Raw genomic sequence first — 27,946 nt, forward strand, 5'->3', positions numbered from 1 at the left:
GAGTCACTATTAAAACATTCAGCCCCCCTTTATCCAATGACATCCTCTAGGACTTTAAGGATCTGTCTGTGATTAAAGGCCTTTCTTCAGCGGGGTATTAATTAAAAGCACAATCAGAAATTATTTTTTTTTAAGACTCAGATGCAGTTTTGTTTTCTCTCTAACTGTTGGCTATCTGCATGTCCTTCTCTACAGTTATGTGGTTCAAATAAACTGTGTTAACAACAAAAAAATTCAAAGTGTGCAAGAACTGCAACATAGCATGTTTGCTCTCATAAAGATACTTAACTATCATACTTTACAATTTGCACTTGAAAAGGCTGACAACATAGATCACAAAAGGTGATACTGCTACACTTTGATTTTGACTGAAACATCCTTAAAATAGTTATTCTGTTCATTTATCTAGCAAACCAAAAAAGTGTGGCATCTAAAAAAATAACTGTTTACAACAAATAGAATTTTTGCTGGTTAATTATACCCTTAACCTACTCCATGTTTTGCAAAATCCTGATGCCCATCTTTTCCAAAGTTCCCCACTGCACATGTCACATCCACCTGCCACCAGAGATTTACTGGCTTTCAAATTAAGGTATAACACTACTTTCCTCTAAACATATTCATAACCCTGACATTACTTGTCATCCCTCATCTCAAAGTAATTCCCCATAGAATCTTTTCTGCTCCTCAGTTCAATTTCTTCTTGTTCCACTGGACACACCCTGAAAGTGAGGTGATGCTTTCTTTGGAATAATCTTCCAGTTCCTAATCAAACCATTTCTTGCCTATCATAAATCTACATTAAATATTCTTTTTGTGCCTCAACTTTTCTAAAAGGTTCACTCATTTACCTCATTTTTGTACTATCTTGATTCTCATATTTTACTGGTTAAAAAGGAGCTCTGTCCAATGATATACAAATATACAAAATTTAAAAAAAAAACCAATTAGCAATACATTCCAATAAGATATGCCACCACCCATGTGACCAGAATAAACAGATGATAAAATGCTAATAGATATCAGAGAATCTAACAATATTTGGCAACACAATTAAAGGTGACTTCAGTTCCAAAGATCTAGAACAATCTATGGCCCGCACGCCAGAATCTGGCCCACCAAGTACTTTTTGTTTGGCTCTCAGAAGCTTGGCATTTCTTGTGGTGCCTACAATGGGATTCCTGCTTCCCTACCATGACTCGGCTCTCTGTAAGCTTGAGCCATGTGGTGCAGACGTTCGGATTGGTCATGTGGGTTCAAGCCTCAAGACTATGATACATTATGTTTTATATTCCACATTTTTTCAACAAAAGGATTCAATGTGGATCACAATAAGGATCCATCTCTAACATCAGAGAGAATAGCACAGCAAATGGATAACATCCAAATCAGTTATTCTATATCAAGTAGTTTTTTTACATTCTTACAAAAAATAAAAGAGCGAGCTACATTTTCTAAGTTGACGAGGCAAACTATTCTATATTTTAGCACTTTGATAGGTAAAAGATTGTTCCACAAATTTTGGGCCTCTTTTACAAAGCCGTGCTACTGATTCTCAGTGCCGCAAATGAGAGGAAGCCCGTTCAATTCCTATGGGCTTCCTCTTGTTTGCCGCGTGGGAATCACTAGAGCAGCTTTGTAAAAGACCATTGTGCACACCGAGAATCCATACGATTACTTAAAAGCCGAATCTGACAGATGAAACCCTCTGTAATTTGACCAGATAAAAATTTAAAAAAAAATACAAACAATTTTAAATGCAATCCTAAGGTTAACTGCCAACCAATGAAGGTCTTTCTTCAAAGGAGAGATTGTCTCAAATGTCTGTAGCTTTTTTATTGATTTGATTGCAGTTCCATCATAAAGCGAGTAACAATAATTTAGATATGGTAGTAAAGTTGTTTGGGCAAGATTCTTTGAGAACTGAAAAAAAATCTATTGCTCTTAATTGCCATAGTCGAAAGAAGAACTTCTGTGAAAGAACAGATAGGACGAGCTTCAAGCGCTAGTCTGGAATCTAAGACTACTTCCAAGACTTTTGACTTCAATTTGTAATACCTTTAAGACTTATGTGGAATAAGGTCATAACCACCAAACCATACAATCTTTTTTTTCGGCTTGTTTAGTTTTAAAACATTATCACTATCTGCTGAAGGCAAAGAAAGAATGGAGAGCTCCAGGCAACACCAACCCTTATATCAGTGATGTCACTGGGAAGACTAGTTCTCTACCTCCCACTGTTGGTAGAGGGTTTAGCACAATACTTGTTAATCTTTTGTGGCCATGACACCATAATAGTGGCTAAATAAAAATTATGCAGAATAATGATGAGAGCCCACCCAGGTTATGACTCACAGTTTGGTAAGCTCTGGTCTAACAGGACGATAACAAAGCCCTAATTACAATAAACTATGGTGGAACCAAAATTCAATACAACAGTTTTCATATTTTCAAGAAAACATATATTTTTATTTCACCAACCGTATCATAGAATGTGGTTTTCCAATCTGTTTACAAAAAAAAATATTTTAAAATATTTCTGGATTTCTTTTTCCCCCTCTTCCTCCACAAGCAAAAAATAGAAAAAAAAAATGACAGACAATAGCATTAACATTGTTTGGTGCCTAGAAGCCAGGGCTGGACAGCAGCAATGGCAACAGACTAAACTGGCCCACAGCAAGAGCAGAAGCATATTTTAGGGAAGGGAATAGTGATGAGGCAGGAAAAGCACCCTTGGGAGTATGAAGACAGCTGGAAAGGCTGCACTATTTGGATTTAATGAGCCAATATCAGCTGTAACTCTACAGATGATGTAAGAAAGGAGGTCTGTTCATATCCCATAACAAATGTGACTATTTCTCAGTATAATATTAGCATCAAAGGGCACTCTGCCACACCCCAGACTGGAAAAACAACATATGCAAAACAAAGATTGTGGCAAAAAAAAAAAAAAAAAAAAGATTGAAAGGACCTAGGTATTAACTAATTTCACATACAGTTTTACAGATTCAGAACTAATGTACTTTGCAGGAATCAAGAAATATATGAATACAAAAATAAAATTCTGATATGAACTGCTTCACCATGCACAATGAAGGCAAACAACCTATTTTCCTGCAAACTTATGGTAACTCATTTTTCATAAGAACATAAGCATCATCAAACTGGGACAGAGCGAAGGTCCATCAAGCCCAGTATCCAGTTTCCAACACTGGCCAATCCAGGTCACAAGTACTAAGTACTTAGCAAGATCCTGAAAATGTAAAACAGACTTTATGCTACTTATTCCACATCTAAGTAGCAGAGTTTTGCAAGTCCATCTTAATAATGGCTTATGTGCTATTTTTAGGAACTTCTCCAAATCTTTTTTTAAACCCTAAGCAGCTAACTTCTTTTTTTTTTTTTTAATTAATTTTCATCTTTTATACAAATCAACCACTTGTTACAGAAACACAGTATGGAATAATAGTAACAACAAATCTTACTAATAAGCAAGGGAAAAAGAAAAAAAAGAAAACAAGTACAAGATTTGAATCATTATACTTTCTTAGACCACTTGGGGAGGGGGGGTGTTCTAGCATTTAGGAGAAAAAAAGAAGGAAAAAAGAAAAGATAACTTATCAAGGCAGTGAATAAGGGTTTAACTTTCATCTTATTGCAGCATTACTTAAGTCTCCATAAAAGCTTTTAATTGTTCTGGGGTATAAAAGGTATATTTTAAATCTCCAAGTTTTATCATACATTTGCACGGATAGGCTAAGAAAAAAGTAGCACCCAAATGCAATACTTGTTGCTTCATTTCTAAGAAGGTCTTCCTTCTCTCTTGAGTAACTCTCATGACATCTGGATAAATCCATATTTTTTTTACCTACGAACAAGTCTTTAGAGTGCTTAAAGTACAGTCTAAAAATGTTATTGAGATCTTGCTCGAATACAAATCAAACCAAAAGCGTTTGTCTTTCTGTAGCATTATCTATTGATTGTTCCAAGATTGCTGATATATTATTTAAATCCAGATCCAGTCCAGGTTTTCGTCCCTCTTCCTTACTGCCAGACCTTTTGGGTAGGTAATAAATCTTATTTATAGGAGAAATAGAATTAGATGGAATTTTTACATTTTCAATCAAAAATCTTTTGAAAATATCTACAGGTGGTACTCCTGGCATTTTGGGAAAATTTAATATACGAAGATTCAATCTCCTATTGTGGTTTTCAATCTGTTCAATCTTTCTCTGAGTAGCCATCTTATCTTTTGCCACAATAGTGTTAAATTCTTGTATTTGCTGAATATCTTTTTGAATCACATTAACTCGAGAGTTTAGGTCTTCTTTTACAACTTCAGCAGTCTTAGCCATTTCTTCAAACTTAAGAAACAATGCAGTAATCTCACCTGAAGATTTTTGTAAGGTATTGTCCATGGCATTCAGCTTTAACCAGATTTGTTCGAGACTTATCTCCTTTGTTGACCCTGAAGCACCAGCAATAACTCGAGCCTCTTCTCCCAAGCGTTTCTGTTGCAAAGCAAGATCCACGCCAGACAGCTGTCCCTCTACAGCTTCGGTAGTTTGGAGGCTGTCTTCTCACATCGCTGCTAACGCTGGGCATGGAGGAATGCTGGAATCTGGAGGCGGGGACAGCGATGTTGCCTGATCCAGGGCGGAGTCCGCTCCTTTGGATAGCGGGTCTTACCGCCTCCAGTTCGCACGTTGTAACCCCGGCGAAATAGCGGTCGAGGCTTCATTGGACCGGCGAGGAAGTAGAGGTAGGCGCGGGCACAACCCTCAAAACTCCCTTTCTTTTTGTATGAGGCATCATATTGAAGCGGGAAAGAATTCTTTAGCCCTTGGACAGCACAGCGACCGCTCAACAAACGCCTTCACTTCGCCATCTTGACACGCCCCCCCCCCCCCCCAATCATTAGCAGCTAACTTCTTTTACCACATTCTCTGGCAACAAGTTCCAGATTTTAATTACACATTTAGGGGGTCTTTTACTAAAGCTTAGCTTGAGTTATCTGCAGCAAGGTCCGTTTTATTCCTATGGCCCTGCTGCAGATAACTCAAGCTAAAAGACCCCCTTAGTGAAGAAATATCTTCTCCGGTTTAAGTTTACTCTTTAGCAGCTTCACTGCATGCCTCCTGCGTTTTTGGAAAGAGTAAATTTACATTTACCCATTCCACTATCTCCACAGTCTCTTCTCTAAGCTGAAGAGTCCTAGAGGTGTATTTTCAAAGCACTTTGTAAGTTACATAGGAACCTATGAAACTTTGTAAGTCGAAGTGCTTTGAAAATGAGCCCCCTAGTCTCTTTAGCCTCTCTTCATAGGGAAGTCATCCCATCCCCTTTATTATTTTCATTACCCTTCTCTGTACGTTTTCTAATTCCATCATATCTTTTATGAGATGTGGCATCCAGAACTGCACACAGTATTCGAGGTGTGGTTGCACCATGGAGTGATACAAAGGTATTATAATATTCTCATTTTTGTTTTTTATTCCTTTCCTCTTAATTCCTAACATTCTATTTGTTTTCTTAGCCACTGCTGCACTCTGAACAGAGGGTTTCAACGTATCAATGACAACACCTAGTGACTCTAAAGTGGAACCTTGTATCATGTAACTATAGTTTCTATTCCTCTTCCCCTCCTGCATCACTTTGAACTTGCTCATATTAAATGTCATCAGCCATTTGGATACTCCATCTTCCAATTTCGTAAGGTCCTCTTGCAATTTTTCACAATCCTCTTGTGATTTAACAACTTTGAATAATGTTTCATCAGCAAATTTAATCACCTCTCTCCTTATTCCCATTTCCAGATCATTTATAAAGCAGCAGTCTCAGCACAGACCCTGGGGAACCCCACTATTTTCAAATCACAGCACTGACCTACCATAAACTAAACACAATTCTGCTGGCAACAGTTCAAGTCTTACTTTTGATGCCTCCCACCCCCAATTATTCAGGCACTATGGTGATTAATTCCAACACATTTATAATGCAACACTACTACTACTACTACTACTAGAGATGTATGCAGGCCTGTAAACAAACACGTCAGACAGGGTACTGGATCAGAGTTTACAATCTATTTGAGACAGACAGGCCAAGTAAGGGATTAGGGAGTTACACTTATTATGAGAATGATTAAAACATGGGTATCGAACTTAAGGGATTGTTTTAAAATCTGCCTTCACTAAGATGGCCCTTTAGCCTGGATTTGAAAACAGCCAGAGGCAGAGCATGATATACCAACTCAGGAAGTCTATTCCAAGTGTTTGGCGTAGCAAAATGAACAGAACAGAATCTGGAGTTGGCAGTGCAGGAGAAGGATACAGAAAAGAGTGACTTACCTGATAAATGAGGTTTCCAGGGGAAGGGTTTAGGGAGAAAAAAAAAAAGGAAATATACCAAGGAACATGGAAATGGATAAGAAGATAATGAATGACTAGAGGAGAGGGGTTATGCGAGTACAACACTGACAGAAATTTGAACAAATTGAAATGGAGCAGGTTTTTAAAGAGTTTTTATGCTTTTCTGCCTCTGAACTCTACAAATTTCACTACATGCTTCTTTTCTACGCAGGACACCCTCCAAATACTATTGATTGCTTCACAAAAGTGTAGTTTATAATCGATTTTTGTTCTAGATTTATTATCAAGTTCTAATCCTGTTCCCCTCCCCACAACCCTCACTCTGGTAGTTCCATATGATGGGTGAAGATATCTGCTTGATAGTCTCTTTCCCTTCCAAGTAGCCTGTTTGCTCCTTAATTTATTTTTTTCTTAATTGTTTAAGGCAAGTTACAAAAAGAACAAAATCCCATTTATACAGAATAAAATTAAAATAAAACCACACCAAGCATTCCCACCACTCTTATAACAGAAATTAATATCATCTATCAGTTAGCACCTAGACCAAAGGCCTGGCAGAACAACCATGACTGTAATTTTGTTTGAAAGCAAGCACAGCTTCCCTGAGATCTGCTTGCACTGAATTCCAAACTTTTGATCCAGCAAATTCAAATCCAGATTTATACTAGCAGGCTACAAGAACAACCACAACTAAAATGGGCCTTCCAAATTAGTAAAAGTTGGAAATTATCCTATTGTGGTGAAATCAGGAAATTCTTCTGCAGCGAGAGAGTTGTGGATGCCAGAAATGCTTTTCTGCTGGAGACGGTATCAATGAAAACAGTAAAGGAATTCAAAAAGGTATGGGATATATACAGAGGATCTCTATATAGGAAGAGGATAGAATAAAAGTGTAGAGCGTTTCCACCAAAACATAAATGACGGACAAATAAAAGGCAAAAAAATAAAAAGCAAAAGAGCACATGGAGAGTGGTAACCTGCACGGAGAAGCAAGTGCAATCCTGGTCACCTTTCTGAATAAGACTGGATGGACTATTTTGGTCTTTACCTACCCATCATTTAATATGTTACTATGTAAAAGGGCACACACAGAGAAAACAAAGTCTTTAAGGTTATCAATGATTTTCTAGGTTCAGGTCAATGCACCTTAAGACTGAAAGAACATTGCTTAACATTTGGAAGTTTACCAGATAGTACCTAGGTCTGTATTGAACATGCAGAACATAGCGTCAGAAAAACACTAATTATTTTTTCACAGAAGTTCAGGCAATTCCTAATGTATAGAAGAAACTAAAAGTATCTTGTAACTGAGCTATATAAGAGGAAGATGGTTACCACATCCTTGTTTAATGAACAATAATAAACTTTAATTGGTTGAATACAAAGTCATTTGCTCTACAGAATTACCACTAGAGAAACATTTAAAAGGCAGTGGTGTAAATGTTACCCACAAAGCTATTGAGAGGGGTGTATGGGTATTTTAGTAGCTCAAAACATCTCAAAATCATCATCTTAGGCAAACCTACAGAAGTGCAAAAGAAGGAAACCCCAAAGAGAGAATATCCCATTAGAGATGTAAGTAGAAATGTTATTGCCACTTACTTGGTGAAAGTAGGGGGGGGACTTGGTGCTGTTTCTATTCTCTAACCACATCACTGTTTATGTTCAATCTTTATTCTGCCACAAATTACAAATGTTGAAGCAGCATTTGCGGGTGTCTAATGGTACAGCAGTACTGCCCCAAAGAAGCCACTAGACCACCAGGGTACCTCGAGGTATGTGCCGGGAGGGCACCCTGCGCTCAGGGGAGGGAAGGCACTTCTGTGGAGATCACGCAAGACCTGGGTCCATCCCCACAGGATCCTCACAGAGATGGAGAGGATTCCCACGGGATTCCCTGGTATCAGCAGGAACCCCGCTATCCCTGTTCCTGTGCAGCTCTCTAATACAATCCTGAAGCTTACAGTGGAAAGACATTAAGGAATTAAAAAGGAATATGCCTTTAATCTGAATGCTAATGAAAAAGAAAGAATATACCATTAGGCACATCTAATCCACCCATTTTCTTTAACCACTGAAATAAACCATACTGACAAGAATTCTCTGTATCAGTCTCAAATTTCTTAATTACATAAGTACATAAGTACATAAGTAGTGCCATACTGGGAAAGACCAAAGGTCCATCTAGCCCAGCATCCTGTCACCGACAGTGGCCAATCCAGGTCAAGGGCACCTGGCACGCTCCCCAAACGTAAAAACATTCCAGACAAGTTATACCTAAAAATGCGGAATTTTTCCAAGTCCATTTAATAGCGGTCTATGGACTTGTCCTTTAGGAATCTATCTAACCCCTTTTTAAACTCCGTCAAGCTAACCGCCCGTACCACGTTCTCCGGCAACGAATTCCAGAGTCTAATTACACGTTGGGTGAAGAAAAATTTTCTCCGATTCGTTTTAAATTTACCACACTGTAGCTTCAACTCATGCCCTCTAGTCCTAGTATTTTTGGATAGCGTGAACAGTCGCTTCACATCCACCCGATCCATTCCACTCATTATTTTATACACTTCTATCATATCTCCCCTCAGCCGTCTCTTCTCCAAGCTGAAAAGCCCTAGTCTTCTCAGCCTCTCTTCATAGGAAAGTCGTCCCATCCCCACTATCATTTTCGTCGCCCTTCGCTGATAATAGTTTTGCACAAAAACATAAGCGTTGCCATACTGGGACAGAACGAAGATCATCAAACCCAGTATCCTATTACCAACAGTGTCCAATCCTGGTCAAAAGTACCTGGCTTATGGACTTTTCTTTTAGGAAATTATACAAACTTTTTAAAACCCTGCTAAGCTAACTGCTTTTACCACATTCTCTGGCAACAAATTCTAGAGTTTAATTACCAGTTAAGAAATATTTTCTACAGTTTGTTTGAAATTTACTACTTAGCAACTTCATTGCATGCCCCCTAGTCGAAGAATTTTTGGAAAAAGGAAACAAGTGATTCACATCTACCCATTCCACTCATCAGTATTTTATAGACCTCTATCATATCTCTGCTCAGCCATCAATTTTCCAAGCTGAAAAACCCTAGCCGCTTTAGTCTTTCCTCAAAGAGAAATCATCCCATTCTCTATCATTTTTGTCACTCTTCTCTGTACCTTTTCTAATTCCACTATACCATTTTTGAGGTCCAATGACCAGAACTGCGCTCAGTATTCGAGGTGCAGTCGCACCATGAAGTGATACAAAGGCATTATAAAACAAACATTCTCATTTTGTTTTCCATTCCTTTCCTAATAATTCCTAACATTCTGTTTGCTTTCTTAGCCACTGCTGCACACTGAGCAGAGGGTATTAACGTACCATCACCAATGACATCTAGATCTTTTTCCTGGGCGGCCATTCCTAATGTGGAACCTTGCATCACATAGCTATAGGTTGGGTTCCTCTTTCCCACATGTATCACTCTGCAGTTGCTCATGTTAAACAACATCTGCCATTTGAGTGCCCAGTCTCCAAATCTCGTAAGGTAGTACTGCAATTTTTCACAATCTTGTATGATTTAACAACTTTAAATTTGAAGATAAAATCATTTAAATTATCTCATTAGTCATTCCCATTTCTAGATTATTTATAAATATGTTAAAAAGCCATTATTAAGAGGGACTTGGGAAAATCCATATAAAATCTGTTTTCTGGGATCTTGCACAGACCCCTGGGTAACCCCACTATCTACTCTTCTCCGTTGAGAATACTGACCAGTTAACCCTACTCTGTTTTAACAAGTTTTTAATCCATAATAGGACATTACCTCCTATCCCATGACTTTCTTCTTCAGGAATCTTTCATGAGGTACTTTGTCAAATGCCTTTTGAAAATCCAGATACATAATATCAACTGGCTCACTTTCATCCACACACTGTACACCGCCTTAGGTGAATCTCTTCATAAAGGCGGTTAATAAATCCCAGTAAGTAAATAAATGTTTATTTACTCCTTCAAAGAAAAGCAGTAGATTGATCAGGCAAGATTTCCCTTGACTAAATCCATGTTTATGTATATGCTCTGTCATTTTGTTCTTTATAATAATCTCTTACCGCTTTGCCCAGCACCATTCCCTCCTGTGAAGAACTGGTTCACTCTTGGTAAGAGACTAATTTTTTACCACACTTTCAGTTATTCTCTGCAATTTAATACCATGCCTTCATCATTCATAATCACATCATTCACTCTCCCCCCCCCCCCCACCCAAAATATAGTGACATTATTGAACATGCTATCAATACTCCCAATGAGGTTCAAAACACGGAAACATAAATCTCTCACTTTGCTAATTCAGCTCTTCTCTTTCACTTCTTCATTTAAAATTGCTTCTATAAACCTTCATAAAAACAGTACGCTGCAATGCATTTTGTTTTTACCAGACTGAGCAACTGCTTCAGTAAAATACGAATATCAACCTCACTCCTAAAGTTAATCATGCTGCTACAGTGATGCTCTCTTTACACCAAATAAGATGAAAGGTGGATAATTTGATCATTTACAAAGAAAACTAAATTGCTGTATTGAATATTCAGTTTGAACTACGCCTTTCCAAATATATAATATAGTATAATAAAAAATAAATATAAACATGATATAAAAACCCTTAAGAGATAATTTTTTTAAAGTGCTCAAAAACTAGGGGCCTTGATTACTAAGCCACACTGTAGGCATGCTAGCATTTTTAGCACAAGGTAATGCTAGAGACACCCATATATTCCTATGGGTGTCTCTAGCATTTGCGCACACTAAAAACGCAAGTGCACCTTAGTAAACTGGGCCCTAATTCTGGAGTCCTGACAACAGCATTTGATAACCAAAGTCTTATTAATTAAAAAAAAATACATAATTTCAATATAAAGGCTGACCACTGGGGACTATATTTCAGATTAATTTGTATTTGAAACAGAGAAAAGAACACATATCTGTCCAAACTGTCATAACTTAAAAAAAAAGTTTCTATAATATTTCCTGCTACTATATATATGAGGGCCCACCTTGTTCATTTTGGGAGCATTTAACACAGATGTACTAAGATATAACCACAGGTGGGAGAGATTTATTGTGGTGAAGTCACATCACACTGCACAAACCAACCAAATATCATTCTATGTAACATTATGTATGACACTGCTCCAAACATGGCTGCTTCAAGGTTACCAAAAGAACTGTACAGAAACTAAACAAAGTCTGCAATTATAAACAGCTTCAAATCAATTACCAGTCATATAGTGGTATATGGTTGGAAAGGTAGTCTTTAAACCATGAGTACATAACGTACAAGAATATGACCAGATTAGTCAATGTGCTTCGATCTCCGGCTATACTCATAGCAATATTTTAGATTACCAACAGGTAAATCGGAATTTCAAAAATTACTCTTATTTTGAGTAAAACATTTAGCAAATCTCGAAAGAAATAAACTTGATGCATGCAAGAAAACCACAAGGAAGCAACTCTCATAATGTGCTTATTCAATCCAATTTCATGACCATGAAAGACTTTCATTTCCTCTGCTGGGCAAAAATAACTTTTGTATACACTGTATTACTAGAAAGCTGCAATAAACAAATACACACATTTTCATATCTTGGCAAACACAGATGCAAAATGAATACTGGTCAATTCACATTCTCTCTCTGCAGCCTGACATCACAGCCAGTTCCACAGTATTGAAATGTCACATACTGTATCATGACACACCAACAGGTTTTGCTTTCTGAAAAAAGTGTCCTTGTAATTAAAAAAAAAAAAGTTATAATAGTATAAAGCAGGGTTTCTTAACCTCTGGTAAAGGTACAAGGAGGTAGCATACCTTTCTCCCAGCTGGAACACCACTCTCAATCCCAGTACATGGCTACAACATTCCTCTTATCGGACTGCATTAAGTAGTTAATTTCTTGTGGCAAGAGCAGGAGTGCATGACACCTGGACACCAGCTTGACAGAGCGCACTGGAGACAGACTTCAAAAACCCAGGTGTGAGTGCAGAAAGCTTGAGCCTATCTGCATGCTTGAGGCCAAAGAGTGGGACGGTGGGGCAGCATGGTGGTGCACAGAGGAGGCATGCAGCTGTCTGCTCTTCTGGTTCCCTCCTCCTCTGATGTCAAACTTCCTGTTCCAGGGCAGGGGACTGGCAAAGCCCACAGCCGCACGCCTCCTCAGCGCACCCCCTTTATCGGAGGATGGGGGTGCTCCACCCCAAGTGGGCCCTGCACATCCCTGCGATTCAAAAGTTGGGAGTGGACAGGAAAGAAGTAGTACCTTGTTGAAGTGTGTGGAAAAAGGCCCTATAATTATTTTTGAACTAAGTGCTGTAGTCTGCAGACCCAGGGGTCAGAAGATACAGCAGCGATGGTAGAGGAGAGGAGGGAAGGGAGATTCTGAAATAAAGCTAGGGTCTCTTGCCTGCCTTCCTAGAAGAAGCCCTGCTAACTGAAGTAATGAAGCCAACTCCCCCCCCCCCCCCTCGCCCCTTTCTCATATACTTTAGAATCTCTGCTGCCCAAGAGAGATTGGAAGCACTTTTTTTGTGCTCAAGCAGCAGCAGTGTAAGTATAGCTTGCTGGGAGAGATGTGATAGAGAGGTGAAGTGTGAGCAGAAGGAACTGAGGTGTCAGGGTGAGAATAAACCACTGTATACTTTTACCATGTGGAGGGGGGAACACAGAAGACAAATGGATATGGTGAGGTGCTGGCATTGTGCAGCTGCTGGGCAGTGTGCAGGAGGAAAGGCTCAATACAAGGACGAAAAAAAAAAGTTGGAAGTTGTGGAGAACAAAATAGGGAGGACAGGGAATATATTGCTGGTACTGTTTCTATAGGAAAGCAGGAGATGTGTTGGAGACCCTGACCTCCACCAAAACACCACTACTGCTAATGCTGCAAGTACTTTTGTATGAAGAAAGATGCGTTGGGGTCAGAGAATCCCTGTTTTGTGAAAGGATGAAAGATGTTTTTCAGGAGTATATCGCATGGTGTTTTTGAGGAAGGAAGGAGGTTTTGAAGTACTACTGAGCCCCCATTATTGGTTTTGGCATATTGCATCTATGAAAACAACCAATAGGGAAAGCATGCAGACACATGGTTTCAAAAATGCTTTTCAATATAGACTGCAAAGGTACTGGGAAGAAGAGGGTTAAGGTGATAATATCTCTGGAGGGAATGGAGAATATGGGTTTAGTTTGGGTGTGTAGTGGATATATGCATGTGCATGGGTGATGACAATGTGTAAGCAGAATGTGTATGGGATGTGTTTTTGAATTGATAGGGGATTAATATGAATGACAGATCAGTTTTTAGGTGGTGTGAACATATGGGAAATTGGTTGTGAGGGATATATGTATACAGGAGGTGTTTGAAGGTTGTAAATGTGAGTGGGAGGCTGTGCGAAGTTCTTTGGATCTGAGAGGGCTGAATGGGTCAGTGTTTTAATGGTGCTGTGAGGGTGTGGGAACAGAAGCATGTAAGGGGTGGGGATTTGGATGCAAGAGAAGGATGAGCAAGGGGTTTGTCTCTTTCTTGCCCTCTTGCAAGCTATGCTAAGAAAAATTGGCTTGCTGTCCTTTGCAGGGCACCAGGTTCATCCCTTCTACTGGGGGCACATCGAGAAATTTTCATAACTACAGGGGCAAAGGCCTCCAGAGCTCGGCTCACTGCATGAAGCTCCAGAGGATTGAGGGCCAATGCCCTCCTTGGAGACCAAGAGCCCTGCACCAAGGAACCCCAGCAAAGGGCACTCCCCAGCCCAAGAAGCTAGTATCCATAGACACCACCTCCCAAAGCAGGCTCGAGGAGGACCTTCCCAGGGTCAACGACTGGGGAAGAAACAACCCCCTCATGCACTGAGAGCAAAAGAGCCAGATGCCGCCACCCTCTGAAACCTGAGACCAGCGGCTGAGCAGGGCCCCCTAAAGCGGCTGCATGAGAGAAGAAGGAACCCCCTTCCATGGCCGCTGCCATAGATCTAAGGACCTGCCATAGATCTAAGGACCTGCACGAAATACCAGGCCTGTGGCTGGTGACAAAGCAGAAGCGAGAAACTTGGAAGCTAACTTAAAGCGCTGTCCCTCTGAAGAAAAACTCAAGCTCATCGGGAATAAAAGTTGGTGCCAGCCTGCTCCTTTCGAAATTGAACACCCAAACCAGACAAAAAACTGGGGGTGAACCAGCGCTGAAGGGGTCTCTACTCAGGCTGGGCAAGAAGAGACCCGGAGTCATCCAGGTAAAGGAGAACACAAAAACCTGTGTCTTCGCAGAAAGACCGTCACTATGAACATGACCTCAAAAAGGGTCCTCGGGTCCGACGGAACCAACTGGCAGGGTCCAGAACAGGAATGAACTGCCAAGACAGCCCGTAGCGGGAAGAGAAGTATGCCTCCCTGAGATCGAGAGCAGAGAGAAACTTTCTCTCCCAAACGGAGGCGATCAGAGACCTCAGGGCCGCCATCAGAAAATGGATACCTGTGGATCCCTTGAGATCCCAAATGGGTTGCACTGTTCCCATCCTCCTGGGAACCCCAAAAAGGATGGAGTACCAACCCAAAAAGCGCTCAGCAGGAAGGACAGGAACAATAGTCCAAAAGGATAGCAGCACCTCCACTGCTCTTCTGCTCTGAGCAGACAGAGGCCCCCTCTGACAAGGAGACTGCAAGAAGAGAGGGGCTACCAGAGGGGAGAATGCCAGCACCCCAAAAATCCAGAATCTAAGCTGAGGAGAAGATAGTCCACACATCCTGAAATGCCTGAAAGCTGCTCCATGTCGGCCTAGATGGGCCAGCCAGCCAGGCCACCCAAGGATGGCCGGGAGACAGCAGCCACTCACCCCGAGTGCCCTGCTGGTTCCTGGTTCCCTGTCCCCTAGAAGGGAGAATGCCAGGCTCGAAACCGAGCCCTCTGGCCAAAATTCCGAGGACCAGGCCTAACCCTTAGTGTTGACACGAAACCGGGCACTTGCCGAGCCCACAGGGTGGTCCAAGAACGAGGAACGTCCCCTGGCAAACGCTGGAGCCCGACTCACTGAGCTCCTGAACCAAATCGCTGAGGTGTACCCAAAGAAAAAGGTGCCCCAAAGTGGAAACCTGACCACGCAGGCCTTGGAGGTGGCAACCACCGCCTACAGCCACAGGCAGAACTGACAGCTTGTGGTGAATGCCAAAAACATACCCTAGGTCGAAGCCTGAAGAATGTCATACACAGCGTCCACCAGACAGGCAAAACGTGCCTCCAACCAGGCAGCCTGGGGACTGCCCCGAGAAACAGACTGCTGCTGCCACTGCAAACAAGCCCATGCCGCAGCCCTCAACCCAAGACAGCCCAAAGACAAAGACAAAGAGCTACCAATAGAAGCCTGCAGCTCCTAATACAAACACCTTCAAGATGGGCTACAAGGTCTGATTCAGCTTCCCATCTAGCAGATTCCGCAAGGCAATGCCGCCAGCAATCAGGAAGGGAAAATTCAAGGTGACTGCAGACACTGAGTCCAATGTAGGGAATGGAGCTTCTCCTTCTCCCTGAACTAGAGAAAAGAAGTAGGCCATGGTTCTCCCAGCCTGCAGGCCTGAGTCAAGTGCACTGTACACACTGGTAAACAGGCCCCGAATGACCATTACATGGGGAACACCTTCGACAAGCCCCTGAGGCCCTACGCAAGGCTAGCCGCCCGACTCTCCTCCACAGAACCCCAAGGGTTTCGCTATGGGAAGCCCTGCTACTGCCACCGAAAACAGGGAGCCGAACTCCCCCTGCTGAAACAAACCAAGCACCCGAGGGTCATCCCCCTCCCCCAGAAGGAGCTCATCCTCCACCAAGGGCTCTGACAGAGGAGACCCCATAGAGCAGCCCAACTGCAGCAAAACAAAACAAAGACTCCACATGTTATCCGCTGCAAACTCCTGGGAGCTGGCGGGGAAAACCCCGTCCCCTGTCCCCCAGGAGATGCTAGGGCCGCTGGAGAAGGGACTACTTGCACCAACCCAAAGTCTGGCAAAGCAAGAGAACAAGCCCAGAAGGGTAGGCTCTGACTCAGGGGGGCCCCACCCCGAAGAGACCCCACTGCTACAGCTGTCTGCACAGGCCCTCGCGCCAGCAGAGAACAAAATGGCTGCCATTCCCGCCTCCCTCTGAGGTGAAGCGCCAAGACGCTGCACTGAGGACCAGAGCTGCAAGAAATGCATTGCTGCAACTGAGGGCGCTCTGTGTGCGTGAGCCCAGACTCAACCCCTTCACTCGGGAACCAGACTGCACACCGTGCAGCAGCCTGAGGAACCCTGCTCGCTGCAAGACGGGGGAGTTCCTCGCACTCCCAGCAGGGGCTGCCATGAACAAAGATTGTCGCAGCACGGGAAAGCATGTGGCGCACCGCGCTACACACTCGCTTGTCTTTCATGCGCTTTTTTTTTTTTAAACCAGAGTACAGCACAACTCAACCATAAAGCTCTTTTTTTTTTTGTGAGCACAGACAAATCGCTCCCAAGGACGCCCTGAACCCCAAAGCACAGCAGAGAACACGCTACCCCGGGTCCATGCTCCCAGGGGACACAGCCACCCCCCTATCACAGCAGGGCACAGCACCACCAGCCCGCCAAACTCACTGTGCTGCCTGCACTGTTCCTTATCTTCTGAAGCAGACTGGTTGCTGAGCAGGCTCCCATAAGAACGCAGAACACTCCCGGGGGGGAAAGCACGACAGGGACCCAGCACCACCAGGTATGCCTGCCCACTATGCTCAACCGGGAACCAGCTGACCAACTGGACCAGGAGCAAGGCCTCAGAACCAGAGACAGAGGAAGTCTGTCCATTCCCCTGCTTGGAGATAGAAGATACTGAGGACCTGAGCTAATAGCAGGGAGCTATGTAGTGGTGCTCAGTTCTGTATTCTCTATCTCCACCTGCTAGTCGATGGACATAACTACCCACTTGTCCTGGAATAGTGGGAATGAACGTAATGGAAAAAGTGATATACTAGCAACTGCAGAACCATAGCTAAGAAATGATACAAAGGTTTACAAATTAGAAAAAATCATCTGCTGTCCTATTCAAAGCCGCCACCACAATTCACACTCCAGGCAGATAAAATTTGTACTACACTCATAGACAAGTTCTCTACTAGAAGTTCTTACTGTATCTCTCTGAATCATAAGAAGAATTTTATGCTATAGTACTGTCATAGCTAACAACATTTCTAATCAGATAATGCCCAACCTGCACATTCAGGTCACCATGAACATGAAAAAAACAGACAGCTACACAGAACATCTTGACATTACAACAGAAAGCACCATACATTTTCAATGGTAAAATAAATAGGAACTGGGGCCCTTTTACAAAGGTGCTGCAAGCCTACCGTGGGCTTGCCACATACCAATTTGGAAGTACAGCAGGAGCACGGCGGTAGTTCCCTCCCCCACCATGTGCCATTTTCAGAGCTTAATATATATTTTTTTTACCGCCGGGTTAGCGCAGGGCTCCTTACTGCCTCCTAAATAGGTGGCAGTGAGGGTTCCCCCAGGAACTGGCCACGCGGCAAGTGTTTTAACTTACTGCATGGCCTTTTTCTTTTTTTTACATGCACTGACACTATCACAGGGCCCCTTATGCCACAGTTTGGTAAAAGAGGCCCTTTGTCAAATACACAAATTTTACCTTCCAACGTTGATACGGTTATTTCTTTAAAAAAATAATATCTTTGCAAATTCTCCTAGCATGAACCAAAAAAGATGCATGCAATCTTTTCAGAGTAAACAGGATATCAAAGGTAAATTATAAAAACTGGGGTGGGGGGAGGGAACACTGTACATTGATTGAGCTGTACCAAGAAAGGGATCATGCCATATTACAGGAAGCAGTTCCTCCTCTGGAACTCTTTGCATCCTGGATTCTACAACTTGAAACTTCCTAAACTGTTTTTAAGTCAGCGCCGAAACCACATTATTTAATTTGGCCTACAGAGACCAGGTTTGATCCTGTCCGACAGTGCACATCAACCCCATGTTCCTACCTCCTCTCTGTGATTTACCTTTTTTTAATCTCTTTTCTATTAACTCTGGCGTTCTTTTCTGTTTGAATTTTATGTTCCTAATATCATTGTGAACTACCCTGTTTTTACCAGAAAAGCAGTATATAAAATCTTCATTTACCATAATAAAGACATACTTTTTGTTCCTTGTTCAGAGGCAAAATTTAACAGATCATAAACAAAAGCAAACGTTTTTTTCCAAAGAAAGAATTGATTTTGCTCATAAACACAAAGCCATTCTGAAAAGAAAAAAAACTCTACACAGCTTTACAGTGAGCGCTTACCTGTCCTGTGACTGCTCCTCATACATCCTCTCCTTCCCCTCTTTAAAGAGTCTTATAGCCCGTTTTGATTTCTTCATCAAACTGTCAATATAGATTTTAAAGTATTCATTCTCACTGAGTTGAACAAGTTTCTGGTTGTCGTCATATTTGTTCAGTATCAATCGTAAATGTTGGTAAGTGTCTGGCAAAATATCAAGTATATATGGTGGGCTATTTTTCAACTGAAGTTTGGGGTTTTGGCACAATCTTACCTAAAAAGAAAAACAGCACAGCATAAAGAGAAAATACTTAATCATAACTCACATTGACAGTTATTTACTTTACATGCAAATTAGATCACTGAAAAGTGTTTCAGAAACGCACAAGTCAACTTCAATGTGTACAGCCTTTTGAGAGGTTTCATTGTTTAAGAGCACTTGAAGATACTTTTATTTCTTTGTATTTATTTCAGCATTTATATACCAAGCAGTAGTACAAAAAATTCTACATAAAAACAACCAGTCTCAGCCTAAAGCACTAATGTCAGGCAAACATGATTCTACATATTAATTGGCATTAAACCTACAACGCCTGATTGTAAGAAAATTAATGAGATGCAGCACACAGTAGCTTTACATGACCTAAGACAAAGGTCATGCCATGCCTGCTACATATGGCAGCTCAGGTTTGCCAACACTAGAACATAAGTACTGCCATACTGGAACAGCCCGAAGGTTCATAAAGCCCAGCATCCTGTTTCCAACAGTGGCCAATCCAGGTTACAAGACCCTGGCAAGATCCCAAAACACTACATTTTATGCTGCTTATTCTAGAAATAAGCAGTAGATTTTCTCCAAGTCCATTTTAATAATGGCTTATGGACTTTTTTTAGGAAGGTATCCAAACCTTTTTTAAACCCTACTAAGCTAACTGCTTTTACTATATTCTCTGGCAACAGATTCCAGAGTTTAATTACACGTCGAGTGAAGAAATATTTTCTCCAATTCATTTTAAATTTACTACTTTGTAGCTTCATTGCATGCCCCTTAGTCCTAGTATTTTTGGAAAGAGTAAACAAGCTCTAGTTGCTTTAACCTTTCCTTATAGAGAAGTCGTCCCAGCCCCTTTATCATTTTCGTTGTCCTTCTCTATACCTTTTCTAATTCCACTATATCTTTCACTGACCTAAAGGCCACCCTGCCTTTAGAGTCTTCTAATCTTACTGTTTTTATCTGTGATCTGTGCTTAATCTGCACCCACAAACTCAGTTGAAAATAAAACTGCAAAATAACTAAAGCATCCACATAAATTAAATTCTTCAAAGCTTTAATCTGACTTATTGACTATATGGGTTCCTCCTTTTAATTATATTCTAAGACTGTTTTGTTCTTATCTCTATTATACTTTTTAAAATAAACACTATGAGGCATATTTTCAAAGCACTTAGCCTTCCAAAGTTCCATAGGTTTCTGTGGAACTTTGGAAGGCTAAGTGCTTTGAAAATATGCCTCTATGTATTTTATTACACCCATGTTTGCTTTTGCTACATGGTATCTTCCTTAAGGTCAGCACAGCAGTACCCCAATTTGTATTCAAAATAATGGGAATATCTAACTAGAATGCGTTTTAGAAACCTTTACACAGTAAAATTGTATCATAGTTCTGACATTTATCTCCTTTTTTATTTCATTGCTTTAGACTGCCATTTTAAAACTTAAAATTAGGAAAACAAGAATGTGCAAATATACAACCAAGAACTAGAACTATAAAGCAAAGGAAGAAAAAAATACACAGCTATGTCTTAATAGCCACTTGTTAAGTGCTCAAGATCTCACTAGCTTTTTTTTTTTTGTATACAGTCATCCCAGCACTAATCAATACTCCGCCCCCTGATAAAAGTATTGCAGGTCTCTATGACCTGTCACACTTCCCTTATTTACTTCTCAAAAGTAGATTTTCCATTTGTTTCATAAACCAATCTAAACTAAGACAAAGGTCATGTTCTATTTCCTATTAACAAACACCAGTTAAGATCTGACTGGATAATTTCCTCTGCAACAATATATAAATCAGAATTTAGGCAGTATCCGATAGATAGGTTTCTCTGTATTTTAATTAGAGAATCAAGATGGAAACAAAATCAAACTACAGGTGCTGTCGCTGGAACTTATTTGCGGGCTGACAGACAAAGCCATGTACTAGAGCCATACACTGATGGCCAAGCACATCTAACACAAAGACAACACTGAAGTTTTGCTTATTTATTTGTTGCATTTGTATCCCACATTTTCCCACCTATTTGCAGGCTCAATGTGGCTTACATTATGCCGTGGGATTGAGAAATACAAAGTGGTATTGCATTAAGGTTCATAAATGATAAAATAGATTACAGAGTGGTATTACGTTAGAGTTCATAAATGGTAGAGTAAATTATAGAGTAGGTTAGACATTTAGATATAGAAAGTTCATTCATTCCGGCGTAAGAGTTCATAAGTGGTAGTGCTTAAGATGGATCTTTGTGGTATGCCTTTTTGAACAGGTTGGTTTTCAGTGATTTTCAGAAGATTGTTAGGTCGTGCATTGTTCTTATGACATTTGGTACTGTGTTCCATAGTTTCACACTTATGTAAGAGAAGCTAAATGTGTAAGTTGATTTATATTTAAGTCCTTTGCAACTGGGGTAGTGAAGATTCAAGAATGTGCGTGTTGACCTTTTTGTGTTCCTGGTTGGCAAGTTTATGAGGTCTGACATATAAGATCGGGGCCCCACCGTGAACGATTTTATGAACCAGGGTGCAAACTTTGAACGCAATTCGTTCTTTTATTGGGAGCCAGTGTAGTTTTCTTAGGGGTTTGGCGCTTTCGTATTTCCAAATATGAGTCTGGCTGCTGTGTTTTGGGCAGTTTGGAGTTTCTTAATGATTTCTTTGCATCCGGCATAAATGGCATTACAGTAGTCTAGGTGGCTTAGCACCATTGATTGTAAAAGGCTGCGGAATATTTCCCTTGGGAAGAAAGGCTTTACTCTTTTGAGTTTCCACATTGAGTGGAACATTTTCCGCATGGTTTTCTAGTGTGAGATTTCGGTCAATTGTAACTCCGAGGATTTTCAGGCTGCCTGAAACAGGAAGGGTGTAATTTGGGGTGTTTATGGTGGTGGGTTTGTTCTTGTTGACGCACTAACTTAATCAAGTGCAAATCTGAAGTGTGCAGAACTTGTGCACTAATCAGCATGAGTATATCAGACGTATGCACGCAAGATTTTAGAATGAAGCAGCTAGTACGCTGCACATGCCTGAGCAAAAGGAACTGTGGGCTCACATCTGCACGTGTGATGGAATGTTATTCTGTGGATCAAATACTGGAATCACAAATGTATTTCTTCTGTAGAAAAGTCTGCTGAATGCCAATATTTGTGCCATTCCAGCACATACACACATTTTGTTTCTCCTCAGACCTGTGCACATAACCGACACCTCTTGTCTTTAAAAAGTTGTGGGACTGCTATGCTCGTAGCCAAAAACCTAGCAGTAAATCCTAAGAGGCTGTTTCAAAAAAAGTTAACCTTTCTATGCCCCCCCCCCCCCCCCCCCCCCAAGCCCTGGTGTTCAAGTTCTTGAGTTATGCTCACCTTAAAGGCCTCCAAGTAATTCTCTGCACTGGGGCTGAATAGCTAATAGCATCACTACCATTCATTTTAATGTGTGGTACGCTGAGGTTTTGTGCAGGGTTAACTCAATTACTGTAACGCTCTTTACTCAGGCCTATCTACGAAACTCCTAAGGAAACTTCAGCTAATTCACAACACCACAGATAGATTGATCTTAAGGCTCAAAAAATTTAAAAGTATTTCTTCTTACATGATTAAACTGCACTGGCTTCTGGTTCGCAAAGAATAAATCTGTTTGCATAATCTTTCTGGCTATTTATGGCCTCATATCCGAATTTAATCTGTGGACCTATCTCTAGATCCTCCTTCCGATTACAATCTTTGAAGGTCCTATGTCCTTTAAGTATCAAAGGGGTCAGATTTTCCAGGAATGACGACTCTATTCTTTCTTTCTTTACGCTCTTTAATGGAATCTTTTACCTTTGGGTATTAGAATAGTGTGAAATTATTTTGCATTTCATAAAAAGCTTAAGACTTTTTTATTTGATAATCTTCTTTAATGACTTTTTTTTGTTCTTATGGGATATTGTTGGAAATCTATGTTAGTTTTGTGATGATATGCTTTTTTACCATTATTGTGAACTGCACTGGACTCAGATATGGGGATATAGCTGTATACAAGTGATGTATTGGAAACTATTTTACCTGCATCGCACATCCAGAAAATTGAGTGCAGAACCATGTGCTTCTGCCTGAACTAGCTTTCTGCATCAGCCCCTTGATGAGGTACTGTTTTAGGTCAGGAAAACTAAAAGTCTGATTTTTTAAAGTTATTTCAGTATTATTTATGGAAATGTTTATTAAAATTAACACGCACTAAAAGATATCAGCATTCACTAAATGCCATACAGCCAATGTTATTCCTATGAGCACTTAGCATGTGCTAATGTTCAGTACCACCGGTCAAGCTTTAGTAAACATGGCCCTTAGAATAAGATCTTTAAATTTTAGGAACAATAAAGACCTAGATTCTATATGTGGTGCCGAAAATATTTCCGCCTAAGCATATTCTGTAAGCTGCACCTAGATTTAGGCACGTCTATTTACGCACGTTAAGCATGGATCAGGTATATTTTATAATTGTGCATGTAGATTCCAGAACACCCACGGTCCATCCATTCCACACACATGGCCATGACTCCTTTTTGGCAGTGCAAATTAGAATTACAGAATACACCTAGGAAGTTGTATGTGCAAATTCTAATTAATGCCAATTAGTATCAATAATTGCTTATGTGGCAATTATTGGCACTAATTGGCACATGTAATTAAATTGTGCGGGCAAATCCAGAGTATGACCAGATTTGCATTAAGAATTTCAGCCACACTATATAGAATCCAGGGGAAAATATACAAAGCAAACAATGTATGCATTAATAAATTTCCTTTTAATTTTATGGCCCTGAAAATAAAATTAAATAAAATTGTAGGCAAGTTTCTTCTTTCAGTGCCAAAACAAACAGACACACACACACACACACACATTGACAGTTTCCAAATGTCATGCTTTCAAATTAAAAATATGAGGAATGTTTGCTTTCAAATATTCATAAATTAACAAAGACATTGCTTTTTTCTGGAGACATAAGCCAAACCTGCAGCATCACTACAGAGCACAAAATCTTCAGTATGACAACTGCACATATGGTACTCTGAAAAGATTTTTGTTACTGGGTCTGTCTGAAGGTCTGGAAACCATAACACTGATCATCAAGCATTAAAATATTCAAGTTGCCAAACAAATTTATTCATAATTTCAAAATGTTCTGTTTTTAAGAGTTGGAGTCTATAAGTGTTTTTGGAGAGCATTCAGATTTCTGGTGAAGAAGCTGGGAGAAGGATTAGTGGGTATGAATGATAGCAAAACTGAAGATCACTTAAATCAGTGGTTCTCAAATTCATCCCCATGACCTAGCCAATAGTTAGGTCGTCAGGCTAATGATAAATATACATAGAAAATGAGGTAGATCTCGGTATATTCATTGTACATATAGTTTATTAGAATTCACTATACCGCTAAGACTAACTTGCAGATCACAGCGGTCTACAAAATCAAAAAAGCATAGAAAAGGAAAAGAACTACAAAATATTGATAGGAAAGAAATTCATATACACATCATGCTAAAGAGTAAAGATAAGGCAGTGTAGAAAGAGAGAAACAGTACAAAAACTGGCTAGAGAGTGCCCAAGGACTGGGTTAATAATCCCTGAATAACTTCTGCAGGAGTATCCCTAAAGGAAATTTCCTAGATGGAAGACCTATTACTAATGCTGGCTTTTGAGGATTAAAAAAAATAATAATGATGAAGTACAAGATTGGTACAGCTGAGCTAAAGACCACCTCAGAAGAGTGTGTCTATAATAAACAGATATTGAAGAAATAGATGATTTGTCAAGCCAGAAATAAAAGGGCTTAGCTCTGAAACAGTATGTATCTACTGAATGTAATTATTACACCCAGTCACTGTACTGTAAATTTGAAACCACAAGACCAAGTTGAACTTCCTGCACCATGCGGCTTGATCTTACAGACAGACGCAGGTGCAGATTTGGGATATACACTGTTTGTGTGAGGCAGCTCTTCAAATAGGAAAGTAAGGGCAATAAGTGGCAGACTCCCAAGCACATTAGTTGCCTGGGAGTGACTTATATGAGAGAAACACACAAACAGGCAATCAGACCGTTTGGTAGGGAACCAGGCAATTGGGGGAGGGGGGTGCTGTCACAATGCTGACAGCATGCTTTGGGAAGGAAGAGTGCTGGCTTGTGCCAGTGATTTGCAGAGTTACCTTGAAGAGCTGATTTACTAAAGTTTCTTTGCCCCCAGATACAGAATAGGACAAAAGCTACTGCTGATCTGTGAGGAGACTGCCATGCCCACTCCTGCTCTCTCAAAATTCACTGAGGACAATGTTGGAGGAAAGGGAAGGTGAAGTAAGAGAATTTCAGCTGCTCCTGCCTACATTTTTGGGCTAGCTCCTACATTTAATGAAAAATTTGTTTAGGCCTAGCCTATATACAGTTGAATTTCAAAAACTCGAGAAGTCTAATGTCCACCAAAAATCTCATCAAAAAGAAGACCGAGAATTCTCTGTAAACCTGGAGGATGTAATGGGGCAGTTCTAAAAACTGAAGAGTAGCAATCTCCTGGACCAGATGGTATTCATCCCAACGTACTGATAGAACTGAAAAATTAACTTGCGGAGTTATTGTTAGTAATATGTAATTTATCCTTAAAATCGAGCATGGTACCGAAAGATTGGAGGGTGGCCAATGTAACACCGATTTTTTTAAAAAGTTCCAGAGGAGATCCGGGAAATTATAGACCGGTGAGTCTGACGTTGGTGCCGGGCAAAATGGTAGAAACTATTATTAAGAACAAAATTACAGAGCATATTCAAAAGCATGGATTAATGAGTCAAAGTCAACATGGATTTAGTGAAGGGAAATCTTGCCTCACCAATCTACTACATTTCTTTGAAGGGGTGAACAAACATGTGGATAAAGATGAACCGGTTGCGTATCCGGATTTTCAGAAGGCGTTTGACAAAGTACCTCATGAAAGACTCCAGAGGAAATTGGAGAGTCATGGGATAGGAGGTAGTGTTCTATTGTGGATTAAAAACTGGTTAAAAGATAGAAAACAGAGAATAGGGTTACATGGTCAGTATTCTCAATGGAGAAGGGTAGTTAGTGGGGTTCTCCGCTGATTTTTAACATATTTATAAATGACCTAGAGATGGGAGTAACTAGTGAGGTAATTAAATTTGCTGATGAGACAAAGTTATTCAAAGTCATTAAATTGAGAAAAATTACAAGAGGACCTTACGAGACTGGGCGTCTAAATGGCAGATGATGATTAATGAGCAAGTGCAAAGTGATGCATGTGGGAAAGAGGAACCCAAATTATAGCTACGTCATGCAAGGTTCCACGTTAGGAGTCACAGACCAAGAAAGGGATCTAGGTGTCGTTGTTGATGATATATTGAAGCCTTCTGTTCAGTGTGCTGCTGCAGCTAAGAAAGCAAATAGAATGTTAGGTATTATTAGGAAAGGAATGGAAAACAAAAATGAGGATGTTATAATGCCTTTGTTTCGCACCATGGTGCAACAGCACCTCGAATATTGTGTTCAATTCTGGTTAACATATCTCAAAAAAGATATAGTGGAATTAGAAAAGGTGCAGAGAAGGGCGACGAAAATGATAAAGGGGATGGGACGATGGTAAAGGTGGTTAGCTTAGCGGAGTTTTAAAAAGGTTTGGACGGCTTCCTAAATGAAAAGTCCATAGACCGTTATTAAATGGACTTGGGGAAAATCCACTATTTCTGGGATAAGCAGTATAAAATGTTTTGTACATTTTTGGGATCTTGCCAGGAATTTGTGACCTGGATTGGCCACTGTTGGAAACAGGATGCTGAGCCTGATGGACCTTTGGTCTTTCCCAGTATGGCAATACTTATGTACTTATGTATGTACTAATTTCAGCAGCAGTGTGCTTAAAATTGTAAATCAACATATGCTGTGTGTCTTCATGTAAAACCAATGATTTATTCACCTTTACAAAGTATTATTTACACTAACAGTATCATTTACCACTTCTCATATAAAAACTTTAATATATTCTGTGTATTCTATAATTAATTATTCAAAGATTAGTTTGGGGATGTCCAGTGTTTAACAGGTTAATTACACTACATCTCACATAGAGAGCATACTTCTGGAGAAATTCTGCGTAACTATGCTGCTGTGCAGAATTCTGCAAAGGCACCAGCACTTGGTCTCTCCTCGATATCTCTCCAAGACTGCATAAACAGGGCTGCATGTCAGGTCACTTCCACCTCCTTTTGCTGTCCAATCTCTGCAGTCATGGAGGGCAGACAAAGAAGAAAGACCTGATGCTGGCTGTGTGTGTACGCCATAGCAATGGGAGAGGAGCACAGGGAAAGCGGAGTATCTGCAGTGGGATAGGAGAGAAAGCTGACAGTGCGCCACTGGTGTGGGGGTGGGGGCAGAACTAGCTGAATGCGCCACTAGTGTGGGGGGCAGGAGCAGAACTAGCTAAGAGTGCACCACTGGTGTGAGAGGACAGGGGCAGAACTAGCTAAGAGTGTGCCATTGGTGGGGGGGGGGAGGAGCAGAACTAGCTGAGAATGTGCCACTGGTGTGGGGAGGGGGAGAGGTCAAGCTTGAAGATGTGCCATGGAGGGGGAAGAGAGAGATATGATGATAGCTGGGGAGGCAAACAGAATTAGGAGTCTTGCTGAGAATTAGAGGGAGAGAGAACTGCAGTGGGAATGAGAGGGAACTGGGGAGATTGGAGCCTGAGGAAGGAGAATGGGGGACAGAGGCAGAACTAGTTGAGTGTGCGCCATGGGTGTGGGATTTCAGGCCTTATGATGGGAGAATTCTGTGCTTTAAAAAAAAAAAACTCCTACAATATTTTACAATATTGTCACAGAATTCCCCCAGATGTAAGAGAACAAGTGTATCATGACGGAATATCCTGATGTTTGTAAATATTGATAAGCTCTTATATGATAGTACTTGACCATCTATGTGAAATACTGCTGATTAGAAGCTCTAAT

General features: G+C 40.7%; 1 protein-coding gene across 1 annotated transcript in view; it reads right to left on the minus strand.

Moving 5' to 3' along the window:
* CBLB (Cbl proto-oncogene B) overlaps nt 1-27,946 on the minus strand; it is a 213,690-nt gene that overhangs the window by 175,686 nt on the left and 10,058 nt on the right. Inside the window, exon 2 of the mRNA XM_030204169.1 lies at nt 18,710-18,960. Within this exon, the coding sequence (XP_030060029.1) occupies nt 18,710-18,960 (251 nt within the window). The remainder of the gene's footprint in view (nt 1-18,709; nt 18,961-27,946) is intronic.

This window comes from Microcaecilia unicolor, chromosome 5, assembly GCF_901765095.1.
Source record: "Microcaecilia unicolor chromosome 5, aMicUni1.1, whole genome shotgun sequence".
NCBI lineage: Eukaryota > Metazoa > Chordata > Amphibia > Gymnophiona > Siphonopidae > Microcaecilia > Microcaecilia unicolor.